General features: G+C 43.8%; 1 protein-coding gene across 1 annotated transcript; it reads right to left on the reverse strand.

Moving 5' to 3' along the window:
- Positions 1-27,298, reverse strand: Ndufa12 (NADH:ubiquinone oxidoreductase subunit A12). Its single transcript, XM_004844942.4, has 4 exons — positions 27,097-27,298; positions 26,100-26,182; positions 24,640-24,727; positions 1-279 (listed from the first exon to the last, which is right to left on the reverse strand). The coding sequence occupies exons 1-4, from the start codon at positions 27,180-27,182 to the stop codon at positions 99-101; spliced, it is 438 nt and encodes a 145-aa protein (XP_004844999.1). The 5' UTR covers positions 27,183-27,298; the 3' UTR covers positions 1-98.
- Between the last annotated feature and the right edge of the window lie 101 nt (positions 27,299-27,399).

Here is a 27,399-nt window from a genome sequence, read left to right on the forward strand (position 1 = left end):
CCTGGTGAAACAATTTTAATCAAGTTAACAGTAGACAGTATAAGTGCAGTTCCATGGAAAGCTCGTATTTTACATGTTGCAGCTGGTTCTCATCGCCTTTATTTGTGCGGTGTGGAAGGTGGGACCCATTCCTGAATCTTCTTTCTAGTGGTGGAGTAAGGCACATACTGTTCTGGACTGCCGCTCACATTGAACTTATGGTTTCTCCAGATGAATTTACGATCCGTTGGAGGGTGAGTTGTTGGAGGGTCATCAGTCATACTGTGAAGCCACCGATGCCTTGAAGGGGGGAGAGAAAACAAGCTGTTACAAAGAGGTAGCGCAGCACGGCGGCAGGAGGGCTAGCAGGGAGCTTGGGACTACTTTATTGCTTGGGTCAAACTTCAATTCCATCACTCGCTGAACTTTTCTGTGCCTTAGCTTTCGAAACTAAACCTCTCTACTTCTTACAGATGGCATAAGGATCAATCAAGTGTGGTAATACACTCAAGCACCTAGGAAATCAACCAATGCGAGCTCTGAGCCGCCTGCAGGGACAGGCCTGCAATCCCTGCCAGGATTACAGGGAGCTGAGGCAGATACTACAGTTCATCACATCTAAGGCACCAGTTCAGATACATCAGTATTTTATGTACCTCCAAGAAAGAAAATGGGTGGCCCATTAAATGCAGATGCATTGCTGACTGCGATATGGATCTACTGTGCCCAGGTCACGCTGCTCCCCGAGCTCAGGTCTGAAACCTGTAAGAGCCCCGCCCGCTGAAAAGGGTCTCCGCATGCACCTCCAGCTCGCGCTGGAGTCCAAACACTACAGAATGCAGGGTTTGTTGTATCGAAATATTAAATCAAGGCCCTAAATTAAGCGCTTAATTTAATTTCAAAGGATGTACAATGGGAAGTGTCAGAAATCTGGCCATGGAATGGAAAAGGAAGCGACTGAAATGATGCTAAGGGCAGAGAAAGGAGGCACCAGAGTTCCAGGGACAACAGAATCAAGCAGGAAGCTAAGCAGGAGAGGAAGGGGAAAGAACGCTCACACCAGATGCCCCAAGGCCTGGAGCTCGAGACGGGGATGGGAAGGTGGGAGCTGAGAGAGAGAGCCGCTGCTGGGGGAGGAAACGTGATTACCAGCCACAGAGGAAAGGAGAAGGGAAATGGTTCCTCTGAAATAAGGAAAAGTAAAGCCAACAGAAAAACTCAGGCTGCTAGGCCGGTGTGGTGGCGCACGCCTATGATGCCAGCACCCTGAGGCAGGGGAATCACTGTGAGTTCAAGACCAGCCTGATGAGACTCTGTCTCATAAAATGAATGACAAACAAACTTAGGATGCTATGTAAGCTTAAGGTTTGCTATCAGTAACTGAAACACAGCTGGGTAACTGGCTAAAACCACTAAGAACAGAGATGTAGGTTCCAGTCGCTCCCTTGAGTGTGATGATAAACGGCAGCTGAATGATCAGCTAGCTATTACAGAAGAATGACGAGGCTTGCACAAGCTGGCCTGGCGCCTCTCCCATCCTCTAGAGGAAACAGGTGATTAGAGAAGTGGCCTGGACCTGACATCCGCTGACTAAGAGCACTGAGCCCTGTGGGAGCGGCAGTGGGAGATGCTGAACTCACTGCCCAGATGGAAGGTTAGAGGCCAATGCGGGGCTGGCACTTGGCAAGGGCTTTCTGCAAGGTCCAGCACAGCGGAAAAAAAACAACTTTCACCCGACTGAGTCAGCTTAAGTAACTAAAGACAAGCACTCAAATAATGCTGTCAAGACTCCTGAAGGTCAAAATGACACTTAAGGAACCACAGTCCATGTAAGGAACCATGTGTATACACCTGATTCCGTTATTTAGTGAGGAATTGAAGAGCACATGGAGAAATACAAAATGCTCAAGTAAAAGAAAATGCTTACAGTCCCACCAACAGCACAAGTGTTCCTTGTCACATCCTCGGCAGCATTTCTTACTGCTTTTTAAAATAACAGCCATTGTGGCCGGGGTGAGGTGGTCTCAGTGTGGCTGAGCCTCCCCGATGGCTGGCGGTCGTGCTGAGCACCCGCTCACGGGTTTGTTGGGTGTCTGTCCTTCCTTCAAGATGTCTCTTCAGACCGCTGCCCGTTTATGGGCTGGGTTACTTGTTCTTTCCTTAGTAACTTTCTTGAGTGCTTTTCCATTCTGGACATTCATCTCCTGTCAGATAAAGAGCTAGTGAAGATTTTTCCCATTCCCTAAGTAGTCTCTTTGTTGACTGCTTTGCTGATATAACCCCATTTGTCAATTCCTGAGCTACTGAAGTCCTTCCAGGAAACTACTGCCTATGTGTACATCTTGAAGTGTTTCCCTACGTTTTCCTCTAGTAGTTGCAAAGTTTAGATCTTACATTAAGGCCTTTGATCCATTTTGGGTTGATTTTCATACAGGGTAAATAAGAGACAGGAGTCTAGTTCCAATCTTTTACATACTGATAACCAGTTTCCCTGGGATTATTTGTTGAATCACTAGGGAAAATAATATGGCAACTCCTCAGAAAAACAAAAATGAACTACCATATGATCTAGCTATTAAGATTCCTGGGTCTACAGCTGAAGGAAATAAAGTCAGCACCCTAAGAGAGACCTGTGCACTTAACTTTCACTATTCACAATAGCCAAGTTACGGGATTAGCTCGGGTGGGATTTTATTTAGCCGTGAGAGTGAAATCACATCATTTGCAGGAAGTGGGTAGAACTAGAGATCCTCATGTTAAGCACAACAAACCACATTTAGAAAGACAAGTAGTGTAAGTTTTCTCTCATATGTGGAAACTTAAAAAATAATACACACACACTCACATATATATATGATGTATATATCATATATATCTGAAAATATATATGAATCATACATATACATCATATATATACATATATATCTGAAAATAGAAGCACGACGCACGACTATTACTAGGGGAGAGGGCCAGGGAGAAGGACAGAGAAGGGAAGATCAAGGAAGGATAGTAGGTAGGATGGGAATGATGAAATCACAATATATGCATGCACAGAAATGTCAAAAGTGATAGCCATAAATTTGTAAAATTAATGAGTTCATATTTATAATTAAAACATTTAGAAGTCCGTGTTAAACTTTTTTGTTCCTCTTTTTTTGAGACAGGGTCTCGGTATATAGTTCAGGCTGGCCTCAAACTCTCGGGGATCCTCCTGCCTCAGCCTCCTCAGTGCTGGGATTACAGATGCGAGTCACCACGCCCACCCCCATGTTAAGCCTTTTTTAAAGATTATTTTTATCATAATACATAAAATATGAAAATGTTTATCCTAGCAAGGGTATGAGTAAGTCAGGGAATGTGTAATTGATAATCTACACTCACTATGACAGTTTAAAAAGAAATATAATAAACCAGAAAATGTTTTCAATTTGCTAGGCTAATCTAACCCTCCTGTTATTAATATTAAGGGCAAAGAGATCATAACTTGTAGATTTCCACACCAAAGAATTTTATGTGCAAAACTGATTTTCTCCTGAGCCTTTTTTTTTTTTGGTACTGGGGATCGAACTCGGGTCCTTGCACTTGTGCAGACCTGAGCCATTTTTATTCCAACTAGTTAAAGATATCAACATGCTGAGCCTGTTGTCTAGAAAACTGCTGTGGTTGGCGTTAGGCCCATTTCGGTCTTATATCACTGTTATTGTCTTTAAAGAACAAAATAGAAAATTACTAAAACTTGGTAAAGTCAGTGAGACTACAAATAAGAAGACTGGAAAAAAGAATAAGTTACAAATATAAAAAAAGAGTGATTACAACAAAAATATGTAACATTTTTGGGAAAAGTCAGTAGTTAAACATATTAAAGTTGTGTCAAAATAATTGAAACAAATATATTAAATCCTAGTTACTGTAATCCTGTCTACCAAATCCATTCAACCACAGGATGGGATAAATTTAACAAATTAAGAAACCAAATATAGTTCATTACAAGATGGCCAACTCAAAATCTTGTTAGCATAGGAGTTGTTATTTAATTAAATGCAATCTGAATCATAATCCCAGTGGGACCCCTCCTCAGAGTTTGATGATACAATTCTAAGCATCTGCTGGAGTCCAGCCAAAGAAATGTTGAAAATGTGTAACAGTCAGGAAGGCTGGCGCTGCCAGATGTTAAATAAAACCTCAAGTATCAGAAGGGTATAAAGATTGGTACAGAAGCACAATAAAGCAGCACAAAACCCCCTAAATGGCCTAAAGTATGCATAAAGTAATGAGAGTATTTCAAATCATTGAGGAAACTAAAAATTTCTCAACAAATTATGCTAGGATAATTTAGTTGTAAAAGATAAAATTACATAACATTTTCCAAGTCGTATGTCAAATAGATTTCAGATTTTTTTCCCCCCCCCGAGGTACTGGAGATTGATTCAGGGCCATCATGCTGGGCTACATCTCAAGCCTTTTATTTTGAGACTGGGTCTCACTAAGTCACTAAATTGCCAAGGCACGGCTTGAACTTTCCATTCTCCTGCCTCAGCCTTCCAGAATCTGGGTTTACAGGTGTGTGCCACCACCCCACGCTGACTCCAGGTATTGTATTTCTGAACCGCTCAGATACAACAGGGATGATATTTATATTCATAAGATACATTGATAAAGAATAAAAGGTCCGATTCTAGGCTTAACATTAAAAGTTTAAAAGACATTTTAAAAAGCTGATAGATTTTACTATATAAAGTTTGAAATATTTATGTTCTAAACATGCAAACAAGCCAGGCGTGATGGCACACACCTGTAATCCCAGCACTCAGGAGGCTGAGGCAAGATCTCTGCAAGTTCAAGGCCAGCCTGGACTACATAGTGAGACTCTGTAAAAATAAATAAATAAAATAAAAAACAAAACATGCACACAAGTTTAAAGGCTAAAAGAAATGAGAATGAGAAAAGAATGTGGATGAGAAAGAAAATGTCAAACATCCAATAGAAAATTGGACAAAAGATAACAAGTGGTAAAAGAAAAAACTTTTAAAAGAAAAAAATTAAAATAGTAAACAAAAAGTTTGAGAAATGAAAATTAAACCAAAATAGGGGCTGAGGGTATTTCTCAGTGGTAGAGGTTGTGGTTAGCACGCAAGAGGTCTGGGTTCAATACCCAGGACCAAACCAAACAAGATAAACTTTGTGTTTGCTAAACTGCATGGCAAGTGTTTTTTTTTAAATAACATACTCAATATTGGTGAAGTTAAAGAGAAATCAAAGTCATGTACTATTGAATGCATTTATGATGAAAGTGTAAATTAGCATAACCTTTTTAGAGGGCAATTTGGTAATCAGTATTAAAAAAAAAACCTCATAAAGCATTTACGCTTCGTGTAATAATTTTAACTGCAGGAGTCTGCCTTACAGAAATGAGGTTGCCTAGCATGTTTAAGGCTCTAGGTTCAATCTCCAGGAATTAAAAAAAGAAATGAGGATACACAGGTAAGTGTTTTGAACACAGAGGAGGTTGATCACACCTTTATTTGTAACAATGAGAAACATGGAAAGAATAAATCCAAGAATGAAAGGTTATGTGGATAACAAAAGACTAAAGTGTCATTGTAAATTACAGAGAATGTTTTATGACTTGAGAAAAATGTTCACCATATTTTAAGGTTTAAAAGCAGATTGTTTACTTAATTTTTAAAATAATACTTTGATAACATTTGTAAGTAATGATCATGGTTCTAAACACTTCACAAACATTAACTCATTTCTTTTTTTTTTTTTTTTTGGTACTGGGGATCGAACTCGGGACCTTGCACTTGCAAGGCAGGCACCAGAACCACTGAGCTAAATCCCTAGCCCTTAATTCTTGAAATAATTCTAGAGGTAGATACTGTAATTCCAATTTAATACACAAAGAAAACAGGCAACATGAGTTTAAATAACTTGCCCAAGGTAGTGGATTCAAACCCAATACACCTCTGCAAAAAGTCCAATTATATTAACAACAAAAGGACACAGATGTATAGAAAACAAGGCGATCAGAATAACACACATTGGAATGTTCACAGTGGCCAGCCATGGTGACACATGCCTGTAATCCCAGCACTCTGGAAGACTGAGGCAGAAGACTGCAAGTCTGATCCCAGCTTGGGCAACTGACTGACTTAGCAAAACTCTATCTCAAAATTAAAAATGAGCTGGAGATGTAGCTCAGGGCAAAGGCCCAGGGTTCAAGGCCCCCTACAGGAAAAAAAAGGAAAGCAAAGCAAAGCAGTTCTTGTTTCTACATGGTAGGGTAAAAGGTTGTGTTTATTTCCTTTGTTACTTCTGAATTTGCTGTAATGAACATGCATGACTTTATAAGAAGAAAGTAAGTATATTAAAAAGAAAAATCCTGCTGGGCATAGTGGTGCATGTCTTTAATCCCAGCACTCAGGAGGCTGAGGCAGAAGTAGTACTGCCATGAGTTTGAGGGCAGCTTGGACTGCACAGCCAGACTCTTGTCTCAAAAAAAAGAAAAGAAAAGAAAAAGAAAAAGAGAGAGAGAAATCCTTCTAATTGAAACCAATTCTGGAGATGGCTTATAAATCCTGCCCAAGTCATCTGTTATTTTGAAACTATAAATAGACTCTATCTGCTTCTAACCTTATTTAATCCCACTCAAACCACCATTTAGAAAAAAATAACTTCCTCTAAAGTACTCAAATGCTTTAGTGGCAGATAAGAGTGTTTCTCTCAGCTTACCTTAATGGAAATTTTTTTCTAATTCAAATCCAAAAAGCAATGTCACTAAAGGTTACAGAGAAAAAGTTGAAAATAAGGTCCAGAAACCTCAAATTTTTCTACTCATGGCTGACTCTAGCATGTACCATAGTGGTGACAACCTGTGAACATAACAAAGATTTGTGCTGGAAATGGGAATCAAGGGCAGTTTCTTGTTCATGAAAAGTAACACACAGTTTATTTCCATACCCCAGGTATGGAATTTTCCAACAACTCATCCATGTAAAATGTTATAACTGATCTTAAATAAAGTGCTGACTAGGAAACGAAACGTTAAAACTAAAAACAATCTTGTCTTCTTATAATGAACACATTAAACAGAGAAGAGTTACAGAGAAAAACCGTACTGGACAATCTATATAATCATCCGGTTTTTAGTTTCTTGGAACAGTTCTTAATATTCTGATTTTCTGGAGTAGAAAATACATACTAAGAAGGGTATATTTTGAAAAGAATCTTGCAACTCACTGTATCAAATAACACTGTGATTAAATTAAAGGAGCATTTTACACAGCATCTACTAAAGGTTGAGAATTCCCTAATCTGAAAATGTGAAGTCCAAAACGCGATAAAATCCAAAACTTTTTGAGTACCAATACAATGCCCCAAAAGTTTCAGATTTTGGATTTTGGGCTTAAGGATACTCGACTTGTAAAATCTATGCAGATAGTCTAAAATCTGGAAAATTTCCAAAATCTGAAATCTTTCTAGTCCCAAGCATTTTGAATAAATGGTACACTGAAAAAGGCTAGATGGAGCAAATACACGGAGAGGAAAAAGACAACGGTTGTTTAGAGTAAAATAATTACCTCTCTATTCACTCATTCAGCAGATATTCAAGGAGCAAATAACAGTACTGTGTGCTGGGAACTGTTCTAGCATGGCAGCGGAAGAAAGAAACAATAAATTACATAGTAAATAATAAAACACTAGGCAGAGGCAGGCAAGTGCTCCAAGGAAAAGGAGGCAGTGAGGCAGGGGAAGAGGGCTTGCTGTAGTCGGGGTTTTGCAAGGGAAACAGATTTAATACAGGACACATAATTTATAGGATTATAATAGTCACCCAAAAAGTCAAACGCAGAGGTGTATAAGAGATCTAGCCACACACTGGAGACCCAAAGAATTCAGCCAAGGGTCTGGATCCCACGGCAATGTCCCGCACAAGTCCAGCTGAAGGCCTAGAGTCCAAGGCAACGTCCTCCATGCGTCCAGCCACTGCCCTGGAGCCCACGGCAATGTCTTATCAAAGTCCATATTGAGGATCTGCACCAGGAAGGTCCAAAGGCCAGTGGTAGAAGCCAGAAAACCTGCACGGTGGGGTTAAGGATTTGTGCCACAGGCTGAGGGATCTGCACTGGGGCCAAGAACTGATGCTCACGGTGAAGACCAGAGCTCCCCTGACAAGAACAGCAGCCATTCCCACCGACAGTGAGGCCCCGAGCTCCTTCTCTGAAGAGAACAGCCAAGTGCACATCAGGAAAACCATCCACAGCAAGCTTCTCCTAGAAAATCAACAGGCAAGATCTTCCCTCCAGTTTTCTTTTTATGGCTATTGACAACAATCCTCAGGTGGGTCTTCCATACCCAGAGCACGGTGATTCAGTTCAGCTGGGCGTCCAAGTTGACCATTAGTTAATCCACCACGGGGCTCCTTTGGACTGGGCAGTCTGAGTAGGCCTGCAGTGGGCACCACAACAAGGCGAAGACGGGAGCCAAGCAAGGCGGGCAAAACCCAGAGCCACAGCCAGCACAAAGCTGGGAGGGGCCGGGGGTCCAAGGAAAGGTGAGAAGCCAAGGCGGCCTCATCCACGGCAGCAGGGCAGAGGCCGGGACTGCTGGAAAGGACTAGATCACTCACAGGAGGCCTCACAGGCCAAGGAAGGGCTTGGGAATTGAGTCTTACTATCAGGGGAAGCCGCTGAAAGTTCTGATCTTACTTTTAGAAAGAATCGCTCTAGGCTGGAGGTGTAGCTCAGCGGTAGACTGAGTGCCTAGTGTGCAGAAGGACCTGGCTCTCTCCCCAGTGCCGTCAGAAAGGGAAAAAGGAACCACTGTAAAGCTCAGGCATAGGTCACTGGAATCCTGGCAGTGTTGAGACGAAGAATAGATTCAGGAAGTCAGAGGGCGAAGGTGGGTGGATATGACAATGCACGAGGCTCCCATGTACGGAACAGCCTGAGAATCCATTAACTTGTGCAATTAATCTGTGCTGGCGTGGTGGCCACACCTGATCGCGGCACTCTAGGAGGCTGGGGTGCAGACAGCAAGCTGGAGCCAGCCTGGGCAACAAAGCTCTTCGTGAGACCCTGCCTCAAAATAAAAAAGGGTGGGGATGTAGCTAATGCAAAGGCCCTGGGTTCAATCTCCAGTAAAAACCCTAAAAATAAAATACTACCAATAAAAAGAAAGAACTTACTAGTAGACACTGGGGAAAAAAAATTGAGATGACCTTTAATTTTTTGGCTTGAGTAAACAATTTAAGTGCTCAGGAATATTTTGCTTGATAAAACTGCTTGTGTTCCTATTCACTTGGCATTTGAAAACTGAAAAAAATCAAATATATTAAATTTATGAATGACCTAAAAAACATAAAGAAATGCAATTAACTAAATTTGCAAATGGATATAACTGTTTAGTAGAATTTAATCCTTTCTATTAGAATTTACCAAACATTCATCAAAGAACAAGAGGAAATGATTACTTTATTTTTATGCAAAAAGTATTCAATTTACTAATCCTGTTATCCTATTTATAAACCGAACCTCAAGGCTTAAGAAAAGCTAGGTTTTAAGATTTACAGCTGTCATAAAGAGGATATTTACTTTAAAGCCAAATTGCCATTAATCCTTTCTATATACAAAAGAATGAGACTGACAAGCTGATCTTTAGTGAGATGGGAAATGTCTGTCACATACTAAGTGAGGAAGGGGAAGCGAGCCACACAGCACTGTGCACACTGCATACGCATATTATTATTTATAACAGTGAGGGAGCTTTCTTCTCTACAGGTGCTGACCAGGGCACTCCAATCTCTCCTCCCCACTGGGAACCTTTAAAACCATTCCCTTGGGGCTGGGGATGTAGCTCAGTGGCAAAACGCTTGCCTGGCAAGCTCAAGGTCCTGGGTTCGATTCCCAGTACCAAAAAAAATCTAAAACCATTCCTTCGGAATCAGCCGGGTGGCCTGGACCTGCAGCCCCAGCTACTTGATAGCCCGAAGCAAGAGGATCTCCTGAGCCCAGGAATTCAGGGCCAGCCTGAGCAATGTGGAGACACCCTCCCTCTGAAAAAAATAACAAGCAGCCAGGCCCAGTGGCCCACACCTGTGATCCCATTTACTCAGGAGGCTGAGGCAGGAGGATCACAAGTTCAAAGCCAGCCTGGGTAACCCAGCAAGACCCTGTCTACAAATTTTAAAAACTTTAAAAAAGAGTGGTAATGTACCCTTGGTTCCTGGGGAGGAAGGACCAATATAGTGAAAATGGCCATACTTCCAAAACTACTATATAGATTTAATGCAATACCAATTGAAATTCCAACAATATACTTCACAGAACTAGAGAAAACAATCCAAAAATTCATTTGGAACCAGAAGAGACCTAGAATAGCAAAAGCAATTCTAGGCAACAGAGTCATGCCAGGGGGTATTACAATTCCCAACTTGAAACTATACTACAAAACTACTGTGATAAAAACAGCATGGTACTGGCAATTAAACAGACCCAAGGATCAGTGGAATAGATTAGAAGATGTAGAAACAACTTCAGACATACTCAGCCACATCATCTTTGACAAAGGAGCCAACCATCCTCATTGGAGGAAAGATAGCCTATTTAATAAATGGTGTTGGAAAAACTGGACTTCAACCTGCCAAAGATTAAAACTAGACTCATGCCTATCACCATGCACTAAACTAAGATCAAAGTGGATTAAAGATCTAAATATTAAGACAGAAACACTAAACTTGCTGGAAGATAAATTAGGTACAACTTTTGAAGACATTGGCATAGGAAAAGACTTTATGAACAAAACCTCAGTAGCACGGGAACTAGCATAACGAATCAACAACTGGGATCTCATCTTATTAAAAAGCTTCTGGACTGCAAGAGAAACCACCAACAGACCTAAGAGACAACCTACAATATGGGAAAAGATTTTTAGCAGCTATACCTCAGACAAAGGTCTACTATCTAGAATACATAAAGAATTGAAAAAAATCAGACCCCCCAAATTCAAAGACCCAATTCAAATCCAAAATGAACAGACATTTCTCAGACAAAGAAATAAAAGCAGCAAATAAATATATGAAAAAATGTTCAACATCATTAGTCATTTGAGAGATGCTGATGAAAACAACACTGAGCTTCCACCTCACCCCAGAAAGAATGGCTGCTATCAAGAAATCAACCAATAACAAGTGCTGGTGGGGTTGTGGGGAGAAAGGAACCCTTCTCCATTGTTGGTGGGAGTGCAGACTGGTGCAACCACTGTGGAAATCAGTATGGAGATACCTCAAACAACTAGGGCTAGAGGTCCCATTTGATCCAGCTATTCCCCCTGCTGGGTATCTTCCCCAAAGAATTAAAAGAATCATACCACAGCGATATATGTGCACCCATGTTTATAGCGGCACAGTTTGTAATAGCTAATCCTTGGAAACAGCCCAAGTGCCCATCAACTGGAAACTGGATAAAGAAGATGTGGGTTTTTTTATAAAAAGTACTACTCAGCCATAAAGAATGAGAAACTAGCGACATTTATAGCTAAATGGATGCATATTGAGGCCATACTCTTAAGTGAAATAAATAGGACACACATGTGTAAATACCGAAGTTTCTCTAGTGTGAGAAACTGAAAGTGTAAATAAGGATTAAAATGATTAAAATGAATAACTGATAATTTGAAATAGGAAAAGGTCCAAAGGTGTAGGGGTGGTGGGAGGAGAAGGGGAAAGGAAAGAAGGGAAAGGAAAAATTATGAGAAAAGAAAAAAATGGAAACAAGTCTGTGTAAATAGGGAAGGGTGGAGGGGGTGAAGGGTGCACAGGAAATGGGGAAATAATAAGAACCAAGATACACCATGTACACAAGCACCCAATGATAAATGTAAATGTACTGTATAGCTAAAATGTACCGATAAAAGAATTTTTTTACAAAAAGGGTGGGGATGTAGCTCAGCGTGAAGCCACTGGGTTCAATCCCTAGTACTACAGAAAAATAGAATCAACATCAACAATACTCCTTCTCTATCCAAAAGCAGACCCCCAAATATTTGCTGAATTAGTGAATGAAGTATTAACAGTGCTGTTCCCAGAGCAAGAAATGAGTTTATTTGCTTCTTACGATCAGATTTTTTTTTTCTTCCAGTGTTGGGAATGGAACCCAGGGCATGTGCTAGGCAAGTGCTCTACCACTGAAGAGGTCTACCCTCAGTCCAGAAAATATATTTTAATAATAATTAGAAAAATGTACGTCACTGGGAATTGAACCCAGGGCCTTTACACTGAACTATATCCCCAACCCAATGGTGCTCTACCACTGAACCACATTCCCAGCACTTTTAATTTTTTATTTTGAGGCAGTCTCCCTAAATTTCTGAGGCAGGCAGGACTCAAACTTGTGCTCCTCCTGCCTCAGCCTCCCAGAGTGATGGGACTGCAGGTGAGCACCACCACCCAGCTTGCAAAGATTGCTTTCATAACATGGGAAACTACTTGTAATACCAACGAGAAAAAAATAAAAACTGCATATAATATGAACACAACTATCCTGAAGTGCTTTAAATGTACTATACAGGAAATCAGCTGACAGGGTTCTTTGGGGAGCTGTGTAGGATCACTTTTTCTTGCCAGAATTTTTATAAACTCTTGATCTTTCCACAAATGTGTGTTTGCTTGTGGTGCTGCAGAGTGATCCCACGGCCTTGTGCACGCTACACAGGCACGCTACTGCTGAGCTACCCCCCAGCCCCTACATTTCTGAAGGACGGCTTCTGATACGGGCAATGAACCCAGAATCACACACTCACTTCTCCACAGTCCTTACTCGGCCTCTTGGCAGTCCGTAGCCAGTCTTCCCTTCTTGCAATGCAAGCCTCTTGCACCTTTCCTCTTGCCTTGCATGTTACTTCTCCTTCTTCAATAGTACGAGCTGCACCCTACACTTCAGACTCAGACATCCACCTGCTCACTGACACCGCTGTGCATCGGGATCTCTAGCAGGTCTCGCGAGCGCATGAGTTCCAAGGCAGCTGCCCATCCGCCTCCCCTCACCAGCCTTTTCTTCCCGTGTCCATGGCGGTTCCACCGCTGCGGTACCCAGCATCCAAGCCAGCACCTCCACTCATCCTTGACTCCCATCACCTCCCCCTTCAGCCCCACCTGCACCCTTTTCTACAAAAGCTAGAACACATCGTGCCAACCGAAAACACAACGGGGCTGAGCGTCCTAAATACATTAAACTCACAAGAGCAAAAATATTGAGCAGTCTCACCCTGCCCCTGGAAGAACCTGGATAAAAGTATTTTCGGTTCAGGAAATAAAGGAAGGGGGGACACCCTTTACGTACACTATTATTTTTTAAAGAATGTATGTATTTCTTGAATAATTAACAGTAATTTTAATAAGAGAAATCAATTGCAAAGAGCGACTGGTACACTGCACTGAGAAGGCTTGGCAGGTAGAATGAACAGAAGGTGCCACCAAGTGGGGAAACAGTACCTATGCAACAAAAAAATCTAAGCAAGCCATTTTATTTCTTTTAAACTCAATTCAAAGTAAGTCAAGGTTTCAAAACTTCAGATGACAAAAAGTATACCTTTATTTTCCTAATGTAAGTGAAAACAATAATCTTATTATGTCGTACATGAAATGGCTCAACTTTTCTACCTTTGTATATTCAAACACTTTCTACCTTTTCGAGTATAATGTAGATATTATTTATGGGTTTGTCTTGGTTTTGGTTTTTTGAGGCAGGGTCTTGCTGTGTAATTCAGGCTGGCCTCACACTCAGAACTCGCTGTGACCCTCCTGCCTCGGCCTCTTAGTGCTGGGATGGCAGGTGTGTTACCATGCCCATTCTACTTATGTGTGGCCCTTATGTCCCTAATTCTCTGCCTAGGTGAACTGCCATAGCAACAACAATAAAGTTTGCGTATTACTGTACAGATGGGAGCAATCAGCTAACTTAAAACTGAGAGTAAACAATAGTATATAAAAAGGTGTTTGTTATCTACTTAAATACTTCCACAGTGGGGGTGTAGTGGCAGAGCATACCCTAGCAGTTCAAGGCCCTGCTTCAAATCCCTGCACCCAAAAAAGCAAAAACAGAACAAAACAAAACTTTCAGGGTATTATTTTCAATCAAATTAAACAAATTCCTGAAGAAATTAAAATCCCACTGCTGAACTCATAAGAGAATAAAAGAAAATTAAGTTATTGTAACAAAAATAACAGGCACTAAGTTTTAGTACATTCGTCTACTAGCTAGTATTCATTCAGTGACTACAAATTCAGAGAGCAAAGTCCATATACAGTGGACCCTTGACTTAGGAACTCGATCCGTTCTGAGGTATGGTTGTAACTCAACTTGGTTGTAAGTCAATACAGCTGAGATCTGGATGTTTACCTGGGTACATGATATAGAGAACAAGAGGCAGATGAATCTTCCATTAACCTAATTAACCAAGCCGTTCATATGTCAGGCTGGTTGTAACTTGAGGGTCCACTGCATTCACTCACCACAGTGCACGCATGAACCCAGTGGTACTTAATGTACCAGTTTCGACATCTGTGAATGAAGTTCTGCAGCAGAGTGCTGTGCTTGGTTTAGACAGCAGCCCCACTGCCATCTGAGATGTTTTATCTGTTGGTGGACTTAGCACTGCCTTGCTGGCTGCTGGGAGAGTCCAAGAAGCAGAGGCCTAGCTGGGCATGGTGGCAGCACATGCCTGTAATCCCAACTACTCTGGAGGCTGAGGCAGGAGGACCACAAGTTCAAAACCAGCCTGGGCAACTTAGCAAGACCCTAACTCTAAGTTAAGCAAGTAAGTAAAAAGGACTAGAGGTGTAGCTCAGTGGTAGAGCGCTTGCCTACCATGTAGTACTGCAACAAACAAACACACAACAAACCCCAACCAAACAAATACAAAACCCAAACCAAAACAACTGAATGAGCAAAGTCCTCAAGGCAAGACAGACAAAATGAACTCATTTTCCCATGAGAGTTCTCATTTTCCCCCACCAGGTTAGGGAACAGTAAGTGAAACAGAGCAGGTGGCTACAGTTCCGATTTCTCCTGCCCCACCAGAGCCTCCGAGGGAAGCCTGTCCCATGAGGTCACCCAGCTGTTGAACAGACTCAGGAGCCAGGGCAGAGCCACCGCTTGTCTGCGGGCAGCCTGGGGCCTCTCTGCCAGGTGTCCAGGCAGGTGACATCACTACTCGCATCCCCCGCCCGATGCAGCAGAGGCCCGAGGGAGAAGAGAGCCAAGCCCTGGCAGCCAAGCAGGACCTGACTGAGAAGCTCCGCGCTCCCCCGCAGCCGGATCTGCATGACAGAGTGGACGGAGTGCGCCACACTGCTCAGGACACCGTTCCGGGACAGGCAGGCACAGACGCCACCTCACAGGCCTTCCTCCCTCCTCTCAGCCCACAGGCAGTTACCCCTGGAGGCCAGTTTACTGCACACAGCACAGGCTTGCAAGGCTGGTTTCCAGGGCAACAGCAAAGTGTTTCACTGCTCCCACCATTTCTTTGCGATCGAACCCAGGGCTTCTGCACCAAGCCACATCCCCAGCCCTTTGCGTGTGAGTGTGTGTGAGTGTGTCTACCTGTGATTATATGTATTCATCCATATACATGGTCTGCCAAAAGATGTATACATCAGAAAAAGAAAAACTTGTATAAATATTTAATACAGAATTTATTGAGACATCATGAGATTAATACAAGTTCCCTTTGGCCTCTACAATTTCAAGAGATGCTCAAAGTGGTGGCCATTTGCTTCCAGACATTTATTAGTACAGCAAAATGATGAAGTGTGTATACATTTTTGGGGCGGGGCTCTGTATATATTCATTCATTTATTTAGAGATAGGGCCTCATAAAGTTGCCCAGGTTGGACTCAAACTAAGAACCTCCTGCCTCAGCCTCCTGGAGCACTGAGATTACAGGTCTACGCCACCCTGAAGGTCATGCACCCAGCTTGGAAGTCATGTTGTCTCACCCCTAAGTTGAATTATATCCTTTGTGAAGCTGAATTATATACTGTCCTAGGTAAAACCACACCAAACTCCACCCTATCCTCCAGGCCAGTGTTTCCAGCAGCTGCTCACCAGCCCCACTTGGTGTCCATAAAGCAGAGCTCCTGAGGCACCTCCACCTCTGCTCCCGCCTCACCGCTGCTCCCCATCTCAGTAGCTGTCCTGCCTGAGGGTCAGAAGGACACCGAGAACCCAACAGCAAAAACATAATCCAATTTGCACAATCCAAACAGACATTTCCCACAGAGGACACAGAAGCGGCCACCGGTGTAGGAAAAAAGTGACATGCCATTGACCATGAGGGAAATGCAAACCAAAACCAAAACCAAAAAAACGAGATGTCAGACCCCCACCCTTAGATGGCTTTGACCAAAAAGACAACAAACAACAAAAGCTGAAAGGAGGAATGAAAAGGACAGGCCCCAGGCTTCGGGTGGGCATGTATAGTAGGACACCACAATGGAAGACGTACAGAGCCCCTGAATGACTGAAGAGCCCGCAGTGCCGGCCCAAAGTCCCATGGCAGGGCCCAAGGACCTGAGTCAGTGTATCCGAGAGGCCCCAGGCCATGTTCACTGCAGTCTGCTCCCAAGAGCCACGGGAACCAACCACTGGACACAGAGCATGGCTCAGCCCCGTCACTGCGGCCTGGGGGAAACCAGAAGACTTCCCGCGGGCTGGGCCCTGTGCAAGGCAGACTCATCCTGTTAAGGGAGGGAAGCCAGGCAGACAGGAACACAGCAGCTTCCTCTCGTACATGGGGCTAAAACGGCCGATTTCAGCTAAGTAGAGAACAGAAGAGTGGTTACCAGAGCCTAGGAGAGGAAAAGGGAGAGCTGCGGGAGGCTGGACAGCAGCTACCAGAACACACTTAGAGAAGAGGAGTAAGTTCCAGCATTCTTTTTTACCCTGGTCCCGGGGATCGAACTCAAGACCTTGTGCTTTCGAGGCAGGCGCAGCACCACTGAGCTACATCCCTGGCCCAAGTTCAGTATTCTATAGCATAGTAGGGTGAGTATGGTTCACAACAGTTTATATTTTTTTCATAAAGAACTAAAAGAGAAAGCTGGATGTGGTGGAGCACACCTGTAATTCCAGTACTCTGGGAAGCTGAGGCAGGAGGACAGCAACTGTGAGTCCCACCTGGGCAACTTAGTGAGACCCTATCTCAAAAAATAAAAAGGTCTGGGGATGTAGCTCACTGTGACAGCCCTGGGTTTAATCCCTAGTACCATAAGAAATTAATTTTTTTAAAAAAGGAACTGTCAGCTGGGCATGATAGCACATGCCTATAACCCCAGCATTCAGGAGGCTGAGGCAGGAGGACTGCTGTGAATTCTAGGCCAGCCAGGGCTACACAGTTGAGTTCAAAGGCAGCTTGAACTACAGAAAGAGATCCTGTCTCAAAGAACAAACAAAAAGTACAGAGCTGTGGAAAGGGAGAGACCTAGAGTGTGGCCTGTGGCACAGAACGAGAGGTGCAGGGTGGACACATCGATCGATCGTTACAGGGATACATACGCCTTAGGGACGCTGCGGGCTTGGTTCCAGACCACTGCAATAAAGAACTACGGCAGTGCATTGTTTGGTTTCCCAGTGCATACAAAAGTTATGTTTACACTGTACTGTCCTTTATTAAATATGCAACCGCATGCCTAAAAAATGTATATACTTTGGTTTTAAAATATTTTATTGCTGACCAGTGTAAAGGTCAGGGTGGCTGGGGCTATTTCTCCCTCCCCGACCACCCTCTAGCTCCTCCACCCCCCAACTCCTTTTCCTTCTCTCTCTGCTGGGCACGGAACCGAGGGTCTTACATACGCTAAGCACACTCTACCACGGAGCCACACGCACATCCCTGGCAATTTCTTCAAATAAAACAAAAGTGAAGCTTGCCTCTTGAATGATGATTTCTCTGTAGCATCTGATGCTATTTGACAGCGTTTTACCCACAGCAGAACATCTTCCAGTCCTCTAAAACTCTGGCTGCTATTGACATAATATCCAAGTACACTGCTGTCATTTCAACAATGTCTTCACTAGGAGTAGGTTCCATCTCATCCACAAGAAGAAGGACCTCAACCATTAAATGTTTTTGTTTGTTTTGAGATGAACTGCCCAGGCTGGCCTTGAACCAAAACCTCCTGCTCAGCCTCCCAAGTGTTGGGATTGCAGGCGTGAGTCACCACACACCGCCTTGTCATCCCTTTCAAGTTTTATCATGAGATTGCAATAATCTAGTCACATCTTCGGGCTCCACCGCTGATTCTTGTTTGCTTGCTGTTTCTACCACATCTTCAGTTACTTCCTTCACCAAAGCCCTGAACTCGTCAAAGTCATTCGTGACAGACAGAATCAAATGCTCCCAAACTCCTGCTAATGTCGATATTTTACCGCCTCCCATGAGTCACAAGTGTTCTTAATAGGATCTAGAGCGGTGAGTTCCTTCCAGAAGGTTTTCAGGGTACCCAGACCCTCAGAGTTCACTACCCTACAAGGTACATTTCTTAAACAGTAAGACACAATCTTACTGTTAGCCCGCAGGAAAACAGCATGAATGTCCCTGGACATCTCTATCAGTGCTCTTGGGTGACTGCACAATGTCGAGTGGTCAGATGTTGAAAGGAATCTTTCCTTCTGGGCAGCAGGTCTTAAAAGTGGACTTAAAATATTCAGCAAACCGTGTTCTAAACAGATGTGCTATCAGGCCCTTCTGTTCATTTGCAGAGCACAGGCAGAGCACACTGTAGGGTAATTCTTGAGGCCAGCAGGGATTTTAGGACAGTAAAGGATCGCTAGATTCAGCTTAGGTCAGTGTCTCCGCCCTAATGAGAGGGTCAGCCTGCCTTGTGAAGCTGGGCACGCACTTCAAATGGCCTCTTCCAAAGTAAGGCTGCTTTATCTAAACGAAGGCCTATGGTTTAGCAGAGCCCCCTTGTGTTAACGTCTCAGCCTCCCCTTGCCCCAGGATGCCATGGGGACCACTCCTTGCCTTAAACCTCCTGAGCCAGCTTCTGTTCCAGCTTCCAATTCCTCCTCTGCAGCTTTCTTGCCTCCGGGCCCTCAGAGGATTTGATGAGGGTCTTTCTCTGGATTAGGACCTGCCATTAGGAATGCTGTGGCAGGTTTCATGCTCTGTCCCGACCACTCAAACTTCCTGCCTTTTTCACTTTCTTACCACTCATGTGTCCACTGGAACAGCACTTACAGTTTCCTTCAAGAACTTTCCTTTGCATTTACATCTTGGCTAACTGGCCCAGGAGGCCTAGTTTTCAGGCTACCTCAGCAAGATGCACCTTTCTCATTAAGCTGAATCTCCAGCTTCAGATTTCAAGTGAGAGGCACGTAACTCTCTTAAACACTTAGAGGCCACTGTAGGGCTATTAACTGGCTGAATTTCACTATGATTTTGTCTCAGGAAACCAGGTGGCCAGGGGCAGTCAGAGCACACATTTATCCATTATGTTTGCTATCATATTAAGGCAAAGCAACCCAAAACAATTACAACCCTAACATGGAGGTCATCATGACATATGTTCTGATAATGAAAAAGATTGATACATTGCAACAATTACCAAAATGTGACAAGGAGACATGAAATAAGCACCTTCTGTTGGAAAAATGGCACCAAAAAACTGGGCAGATGCAGCATTGCCACAAACTTCAATGTGCAAAAATGCAGTATCTAACTAGGTGTGGGGGTGCACACCTGTAATTTCAGCTACTGGAGTGGCTCAGGTAGGCGGTTTGCAAATATGGAGCTGCCCTGGGCAGTTTAGCAAGACCCTGTCTCAAAACAAAAGATAAAAAAGGCTAGGGATGTAGCTCAGTGTGTCCTGGATTCAATCTCTAGTACAAAAACAAAAACAAACCAATCCAAGCAATATCTAAGAAGCGCAGTCAGTGTGAGGGAAGCACACAAGAAAAGTGCTCCATAAAGGAGAGGGGTACTTCAAGGGGGCCCCAAATGCAATCTGAATGAGGTCCCAAGGTCAAAGTGAGCTCAATTTGAGCAACCAAAGAACTAATTATAAGCCAGGTGTGGCGACACATACCTGTAATCCCAGCTCTGTAGGAGGCTGACGCAGAAGGACCCCAAGTTTGAGGCCAGACTGGGCAACTTAGTGACTTAGTGAGATCTTGTCTCAAAATAAAAATTTAAAAGGGCCAGGGATGTAGCTCAGTGGTTCCGGCGCCTGCCTCGCAAGCTCCCAAGTTCGATCCCCGGTACCAAAATAAATAAATAAATAAACAAATAAATAAATAAATAAAAATTTAAAAAAGAGCTGGGGACATAACTAAGTGTGAAAGCCCTAAATTCAATCCCCAGTATCCATCCCCTTTCCCAGGAAAGGCCTAGTTGCAGTAATGGAACACTGACATAAATAAATGAATAGATTAAAAGTCTGATGAGTAATGGGATATACAAACTTCAATGTATCTCTGCACAAAACACTAATTAGTAACAGAGGGAAAATGAATTAACTTCAGAATGGAAGGACTGGGGATTTAGCTTAGTGGCACTGTGTCCGCCTTGCAAGCACAAGGCCCTAAGTTCGATACTCAGTATCGGGAAAACAAAAGAAAGAAAAAAACCACACAAACTAATGCAATGGAATAATCTGGCAGACATCTTCCAAGTAATAGAAATTTTCATTAAAATGGGACAAATTGGGCTGGGGATTTAGCTCAGTGGTTTCGCCGCCTGCCTCGAAAGTGGAAGGACCCAAGTTGGATCCCCGGTATCAAAAAAAAAAAGAAAGTAAAAATGGGACAAATCAACATTGGGTGCCCCTTTGCCTCTGTGACATCTCTGTCAAAGATGCACAGTCCGAACCTAGTCATAAGAAACATCCAACAAACACTCAGGGTCGTTCTGTAACACAACTGCCATGTCATTTTCAAGAGGATCAAGGTCACAAAAAATTAAGGAAAAGCTGAGGATCCAATCCAGGGTGACGAAAACGAGAGCCTTGAGGCTGACATGAAACGTGTGGTTAATTGTCTTGCCATAAAGGACACTGTTGGGACAAATGCTAAACCCTGAATGGGGTCTGAAGATTAGAGGGCAGTGGCGGAAGGAGTCGGCATCATGCCCCCCACGATGCATGGCACAGCACAATGACAATTTTGTGTTATAGGCACTTGAGAAACCGCAGGCGCAACAGTACCCTGATTAAAAGCAGATGAAATTTCCACGAGAAAAATGTCCTCCCTCTTCAAGAAGGAAAGGATCATGATTATCAGGCGTGCTCAGGTGAAGCTGAGGGAAATCCACAGATAGCCTTCATTAATGAGCCTCATCTTCCCAAACACTTCCCCACCCTGTCTCCTGTCCTTGCTTCTGGGTCCCTCTCTTTCCTCAGCCCAGTTGGTGCGTTTGCATCTTGAATGTCCTGCAAAAGCTTGGTCCCACGGTGATGCCACGGAAGGTGGTGGAACTTCAGAGAGCTGGGGTTTCGTAGGTGGCCCTTAGGTCACTGGGTAGCACCCAGCCCCTTCCCCTCCCTCTCCCACCATGCAGTGAGTGGATTTCCTGAGCCATGTGCTCTGCCATGCAGCGCTACCTTGCCACAGCCCAGAGTGACAGGGCCAGCTGAGCAGGAACCAGAAGCACTACCTGTGGGCCCAAATGAACCTTTCCCTTTATAAGTTAATTATCAGGTATTTTGTTACAGTGATGCAGAGCTGACATCAGTATGGAAGTGATCAACATTAATGGTGTCTTTATGAATCTTCACGTCCTTATGAGGGCTCCTGTGTCATGTAAAAATTATATTAGATAGGGCCAGGGTACAGCTCAGTGGAAGAGCACTTGTCTAGCTGGTATGAGGCCTGGGTTTGATTTCCAGCACTGTGTGTGTGCGCGCATGTGCGCGTGTGTGCGTGCGCGCACCTGTGTATTATGAAATAAATTTGCATATTTTTCTCCAGCTGCTTCGTATTATGTCAATCAGATTCTCTGGCCAGCCAAGGACCCCTGAGAGGGTAGGGATAAAATGTTGCCCTCCCTGTGTGGCCTATTATTGTTAATCTCCTGGTGGTTACACTGAGGCCCTACAGGAGAATGTCTTCTCTTAGGAATTATACACTAACGTACTTAGGAATGATCGGGCATCATTTGAGTAATTTTCATTAGTTATTCAAATACCTGTAATGGCTCAAAAAATCTAGGATTATTCCAAATTAAAAAGAAAAATGTAAATTAGATCATATCCTACCTTCCCTTTTGGAAACTTGTAAAGAACGTTAGGAAAAAAGCCATGGTGTTTCCCATGGCTTATAGGAACTACACCAGTGGTGGCGAACCTGTGGCACATGTGTTGTTTTTCTCTTAAAACAAAAGATGTTAATGTAGAGTTGTTCTTTCTAAATTAAAACCTCAGTATTCAGGTTTAACTGCAGTGTTGGCACTTTGCGATAAATGAGTGGGTTTTGGTTGCAGTTTGGGCACTCGGTCTCTAAAAGGATCCCCATCACTCGTCTACATCCACTGGGCCACAGTGGTTTTCCTACTGGTTTCTTAACATCTTCCCCTCAGTCACTACACTACAGCCAAATGAGGCCTGTTAGTTACTGCTCTTCTGTTCCTTCAGTGGACCAAACGATCCTGTGGAAACACACAAAGCTTTTGCATCCACAGCTCCCTCTGCCTTTGCAACAATTTTCCCTTCTTCTAGGTCTTCCCTAAGATGTCACTTCCTCCAAGAAGTCTCCCCTACCCTCTGTATTAAACAGTGTCCTGACCCTCCCATGGGTCTCTGAACCTCGTCCAGTGACATCCTCAGGTCCTAAAGCCTATGTTCCACTTTCAGATTGTGGTCTCAAAGAGTCCTCCCAACACAGGATGCCCCTTCAGAGGATGGCAGCTCTGAGCTTAAAGTCACAGCCCCTCAAACCTTAGTAGAATCACAGATTATTATTGCCCATTATAAACAGCACAAGCCAGGTGTGGTGACACATGCTTATAATTCCAGCACTCTGGGAGGCCGAGGCAGGAGGATCACAAGATGGAGCCCAGCCTGGGCAGCTCAGTGACTTAGTGAGACTCTATCTCAAAATAAAAACAATTTTTAAAAGGGCTGACAAGGGGGCCGGGGATTTAGCTCAGTGGTTCCGCCGCCTGCCTCGAAAGCACAAGGACCCGAGTTTGATCACTGATACCAAAAAAAAAAAAAAAAAGAGTTGGCCTAAAAGGGCTGACAAGGTAGCTCAGAGCGAAGAACCTGGGTTTGATCCCCAGTGCCTCTACCAAACCAAAAATAAAACAAACAACACAGCACGCCATTCAGAGCCAAATGTAGCACAAGCAAGATCCAAATCAGTGCTGCTTTCTCACATTAGGACCAGTCCTTTATGTGAGGGTATCAGTGCTCCCAATCAGTCCGAGTAGTAGACCAGTTTAAAAACTGGTTGTCTGTGACATCTTACACACCCTAATCCGTTTCCTCAGCTGTGTTATCCACATCTTAAGGCGCTCTGGGCTACCTCTTACGTGGTTGCAGAACATTTCTATCACTGTGAAAAGTCCTACTGGGTATGCTGTATTTAAATTGTCAGACTTTTTAGAAATCAATATTGAAAAAGCAAGAACTGTCACAGTGAAATACAAATTTGCATCTTCTTTGGAAAAATCATTCTCTGGAAACCCTGTGGAGGCGGGGACTGCTGGATGGGGCCACTGCCCTCCCTGACAGAGCTCGAGCTTTTCAGTCCCTGCAGCCCCTGGAGGCACTGCACATGCTTGTGTCATGCCTGGGTTTCCAAGAGCATCTTTAGAATGCAGAGAAGAGCTGAGATTATTCCAGTTTCTACTCAATTTCTACTCAACAGAGTCCAAAACTACTTCTTTTATTTTATTTTTTTTTTGGTATCTGGGATCGAACTCAAGACCTTCCGATTGTGAGGCAGGCGGTGGCACCACTGAGCTAAATCCCCAGCCCAAGTCCAAAACTACTTCTGATGAGCAGCTAAAAGAAAATGCCACAGTCAAGCTAATACATTGCTTTCTAGTTTTGGGGAAATTTTTCTAGACGAACTGGAAAAAGATCTCCAAAGTTTGATTTTATATCAACATATGGCATTACTTCAGCAATCTATAAAACAGATAGAAGTAGTCTGCTTTGAAATAGTTCATTCAAGAACTGGAGATTCAAGTAAGTGCATTTAGAATTTCACTTCAACACATGCATACTGCTGGATGTGGTAGTGCACGCCTGTAATCCCAGGAGCCAGGAGGCTGAGGCAGGACGATTGCTGTAATTTCAAAGCCAGTATGGGGTACATAGTGAGTTCAACCAGCCTGAACTACAAAGCTAGACTCTGTCTCAAAAACAAAAACAAGCCAGAGATTTAGCTGGTTCTGCCACCCGTCTCGCAAGCGCAAGGTCCTGAGTTCTATCCCTGGTACCAAAAAAAAAAACCAACCAAACAAAAAAAAACCAACAACAACAAAAAGGAATTACTGCTTTGCCGCACTAAATTTTAGGTTAATTTGTTATGTAGCCATGGTAACTGAGAAACTCTTCTTTCAGGAAAAACACCAGACTGCCACATAAGATGTTCAGGAAATACTTGTGCAGTGAAGTAAAAACACTGCCAAGTCAGATGCAATCAAGTGTGAGCTTACCACTCGGGAGGCACCATGCTTCCATCCACATCCCAGAAAGTATTTTTGCCATTCATTTCGGTGGTGTATATAACCCATCGATGACGGCCTGGTGGAAAGATGTCAGGAAATGAAAAAAATCTTTTTTTTTTCAAAGTGTCAATGTATAAGAGCAAAGAAGTTATCTTTTAGGAATTTAACATGCTCCTACATAGAGCAATGTTAGAGGACTAAGCACCTGGGTGTAGCCAAGAAGGCAAACCCAGCAAGCATGTGGCAAGCTTTACCCACCCAAGCAGGGTCCTGACTAGGGGGGTGGGGCTCAGGCTCCTCCCCCAGCGCCCTGCAAGGCATGGGCTGAGTGTGTTCCAGCTACTCAACTGTTCAGGACAGAAAATGCTCCTCCTGAAACAAGGCAGGAATGTATTCCAAGAATCATACTTGAATTCTGTGTTTCCATATAAATATGTTAAGAGAACCACTTCTCATCATTCTGGATGTCTGTGAATTATATGTAATAAACAAACATTATAAAGGTGGGCTAGCTAAATTGGGTGACTCATCATTAAAATACTATAGCTGCATTTTTTAACAAAAATCCTTGAATTGTTGGAGGCCTAACCGCTATTTACAAAACTATTTTCTTTCTTTTTTTGAGAGAGGGTCTTGCTATGAATGTAGTTTAAACTGGCCTTGAACTGACTAGGTAACCCAGGCTCACCCCAAATCCTGGTGATCCTCCTGCTGGGATTACAGACGTGTGCCACCATCCCCTGCATAAAACTCTTGCTACTGGATTCTTAAACTGGGCAAAGACCTAGGCTTCAATCATGGCTTTTTCACTTACTATTATTATACTAATAACACTGGAGAGTAGGCAAATTTTATAGGCCTCAGTTTCTGCATCTACAGTGCTGCACACCTGTAATCCCAGCTAATTGAGAGGCTGAGGTAGGAAGACTTCAAGTTCAAGGCCAGCCTGTGGGGCTTAGCCAAACTTTGTCTCAAAATAAATCCCTAAGTTTCCCAGCTGACCTTCAACGTTTGATTCTTCGTTTTTAAAAACTTTTAATTACTTTGTTTTGTTTTGAGACAGGGTCTCAAAACAGAGTTCAGGCTGGCCTTGAACTGATGGCAATCCTCCTGCCTCAGCCTCCTGAGTACTAGGGATCACAGGTGTGCACCACCACACCCAGCTCCATTCTTCTGCCTTAGGGACTTAGTGAGTCTCTGTCTCAAAAAACAAAAAAGAGTTGGGGACTCAGCTGAGTGTGCTTTAAGTTCCATTTCTGTAATTATAAGTGAGGATGAGCATTTTCCATACCTTCATTAACTTTTTTCCTGTGAATTATCTTTTTCTGTTTTTCTATGACCTTCTCATCCTTTCCCAAGTGCTTTGTAAAATCGCCTGTACAGTATGAAACACTCTTATCAAATCCCAACCCCAATCCAATTATCCTCACCAAAAGTACTGCACTCACCAAAAAATTGCTTATTGTCCTCATAGTATTTGTTGCCGTATTTGTCTTCTCCCACCAATGTACCGACCCTCACATCATTGGCCCTGTAAATGTCCAAAAGAAAACAGTCGTGTCAGAACAGCCCACTGTTCAAAACACAAACAGAAATAGGGTGAGAGCACCAACTTTCAGAGACAAATGCTGCTGTAACAATTAGAAAAATGAGATGCTGGCCAGGGATGGATCCTTACTATAAGGGCACATCCCACCGACACCTCCAGGCTCTCTGGACTCAAAGTTTAAGAACCAGCTTTCAGGTTAGAACTCTAGAAATCCTTTTTTTTTTTGGTACCAGGGATCGAACTCAGGACCTTGTGCTAAATCCCCGGCCCTAGAAATCCTTATCACCACGCTCCCCAGTACCATGCAGACAGGATGGGCAAAAATAAACTGACCCAACTGGTGTGCTTAAATTGCACTATAAATATAAATGCAATCTTTAAAATTACAGGACTACTTTTATCTACGTACTATTCCTGCGCCAACCGGCGCTGGAGTTAGCAAAACCTTCTGGGAGTCGTAAGTTAAGAGTACTTCATCGTCTAACAAGGACCCCAGGCTCTGGCTCTGTCACTGCACTCTGGTCCCTAGTTCGTTTTGTGCGACTGCTGCTGCTGCTCGTCCCGGCTCAGGACGAGCACCGAGCGCTGTGACCGCCGCCTCACCGTCCGGCTGTCCAGGGAGGGACCTGGAGGACAGAGCAGGGACACTCGCCCAAGGTCACCAGCCAGGCTCGCCTGTCTCACAGCTCCGTCTCCGGAGACGGCTAGGTGCTGTGTTGAGGTCGCCGGGCGGAGACCTCCACGGGAAAGGGAAGGCAGAGACTGGACCGGACTCTGGCCCGGTGTCCTTGACAACACCCTGGCGTCTCCAAGGTGACCCAGGCCTGGACCCCTTCCCAAGAACCAGAGGCGCTGGTCCATCCGCAGAGACCAAGAGCATAGCTCTAGACGCGTACCTGAAGAAAACTCGCAGCAAGCCACGGAGGCCGCCGTGGCCAGTGACCTGCTGCAGACCGCGCTTCAAGACCTGTACCAACTCCATCTTGTCCCACAGGCCCCGCCTCCCGGGTGCACCAGGCAAAACCCACCCGACGGAAGCGGCCGCTCAGCTGCTAGGAGCCGACGCGCGGAAGGTTCCTACTGGTGTGCTGTACAAGTTAGCTCTGCGCATGCGCAGATACGAAGCTCTCCTCTGTACCGGCGTTCAAAGGCGCCGTCAGCCACGAGCAAAGGTGCTGAGTGTGCACTTCTGTGTTTTC

The sequence above is a fragment of the Heterocephalus glaber genome, unplaced genomic scaffold (assembly GCF_053883595.1).
Source record: "Heterocephalus glaber isolate CG9 unplaced genomic scaffold, H.glaber_assembly_v1.0 deba00001572, whole genome shotgun sequence".
Lineage (NCBI taxonomy): Eukaryota > Metazoa > Chordata > Mammalia > Rodentia > Bathyergidae > Heterocephalus > Heterocephalus glaber.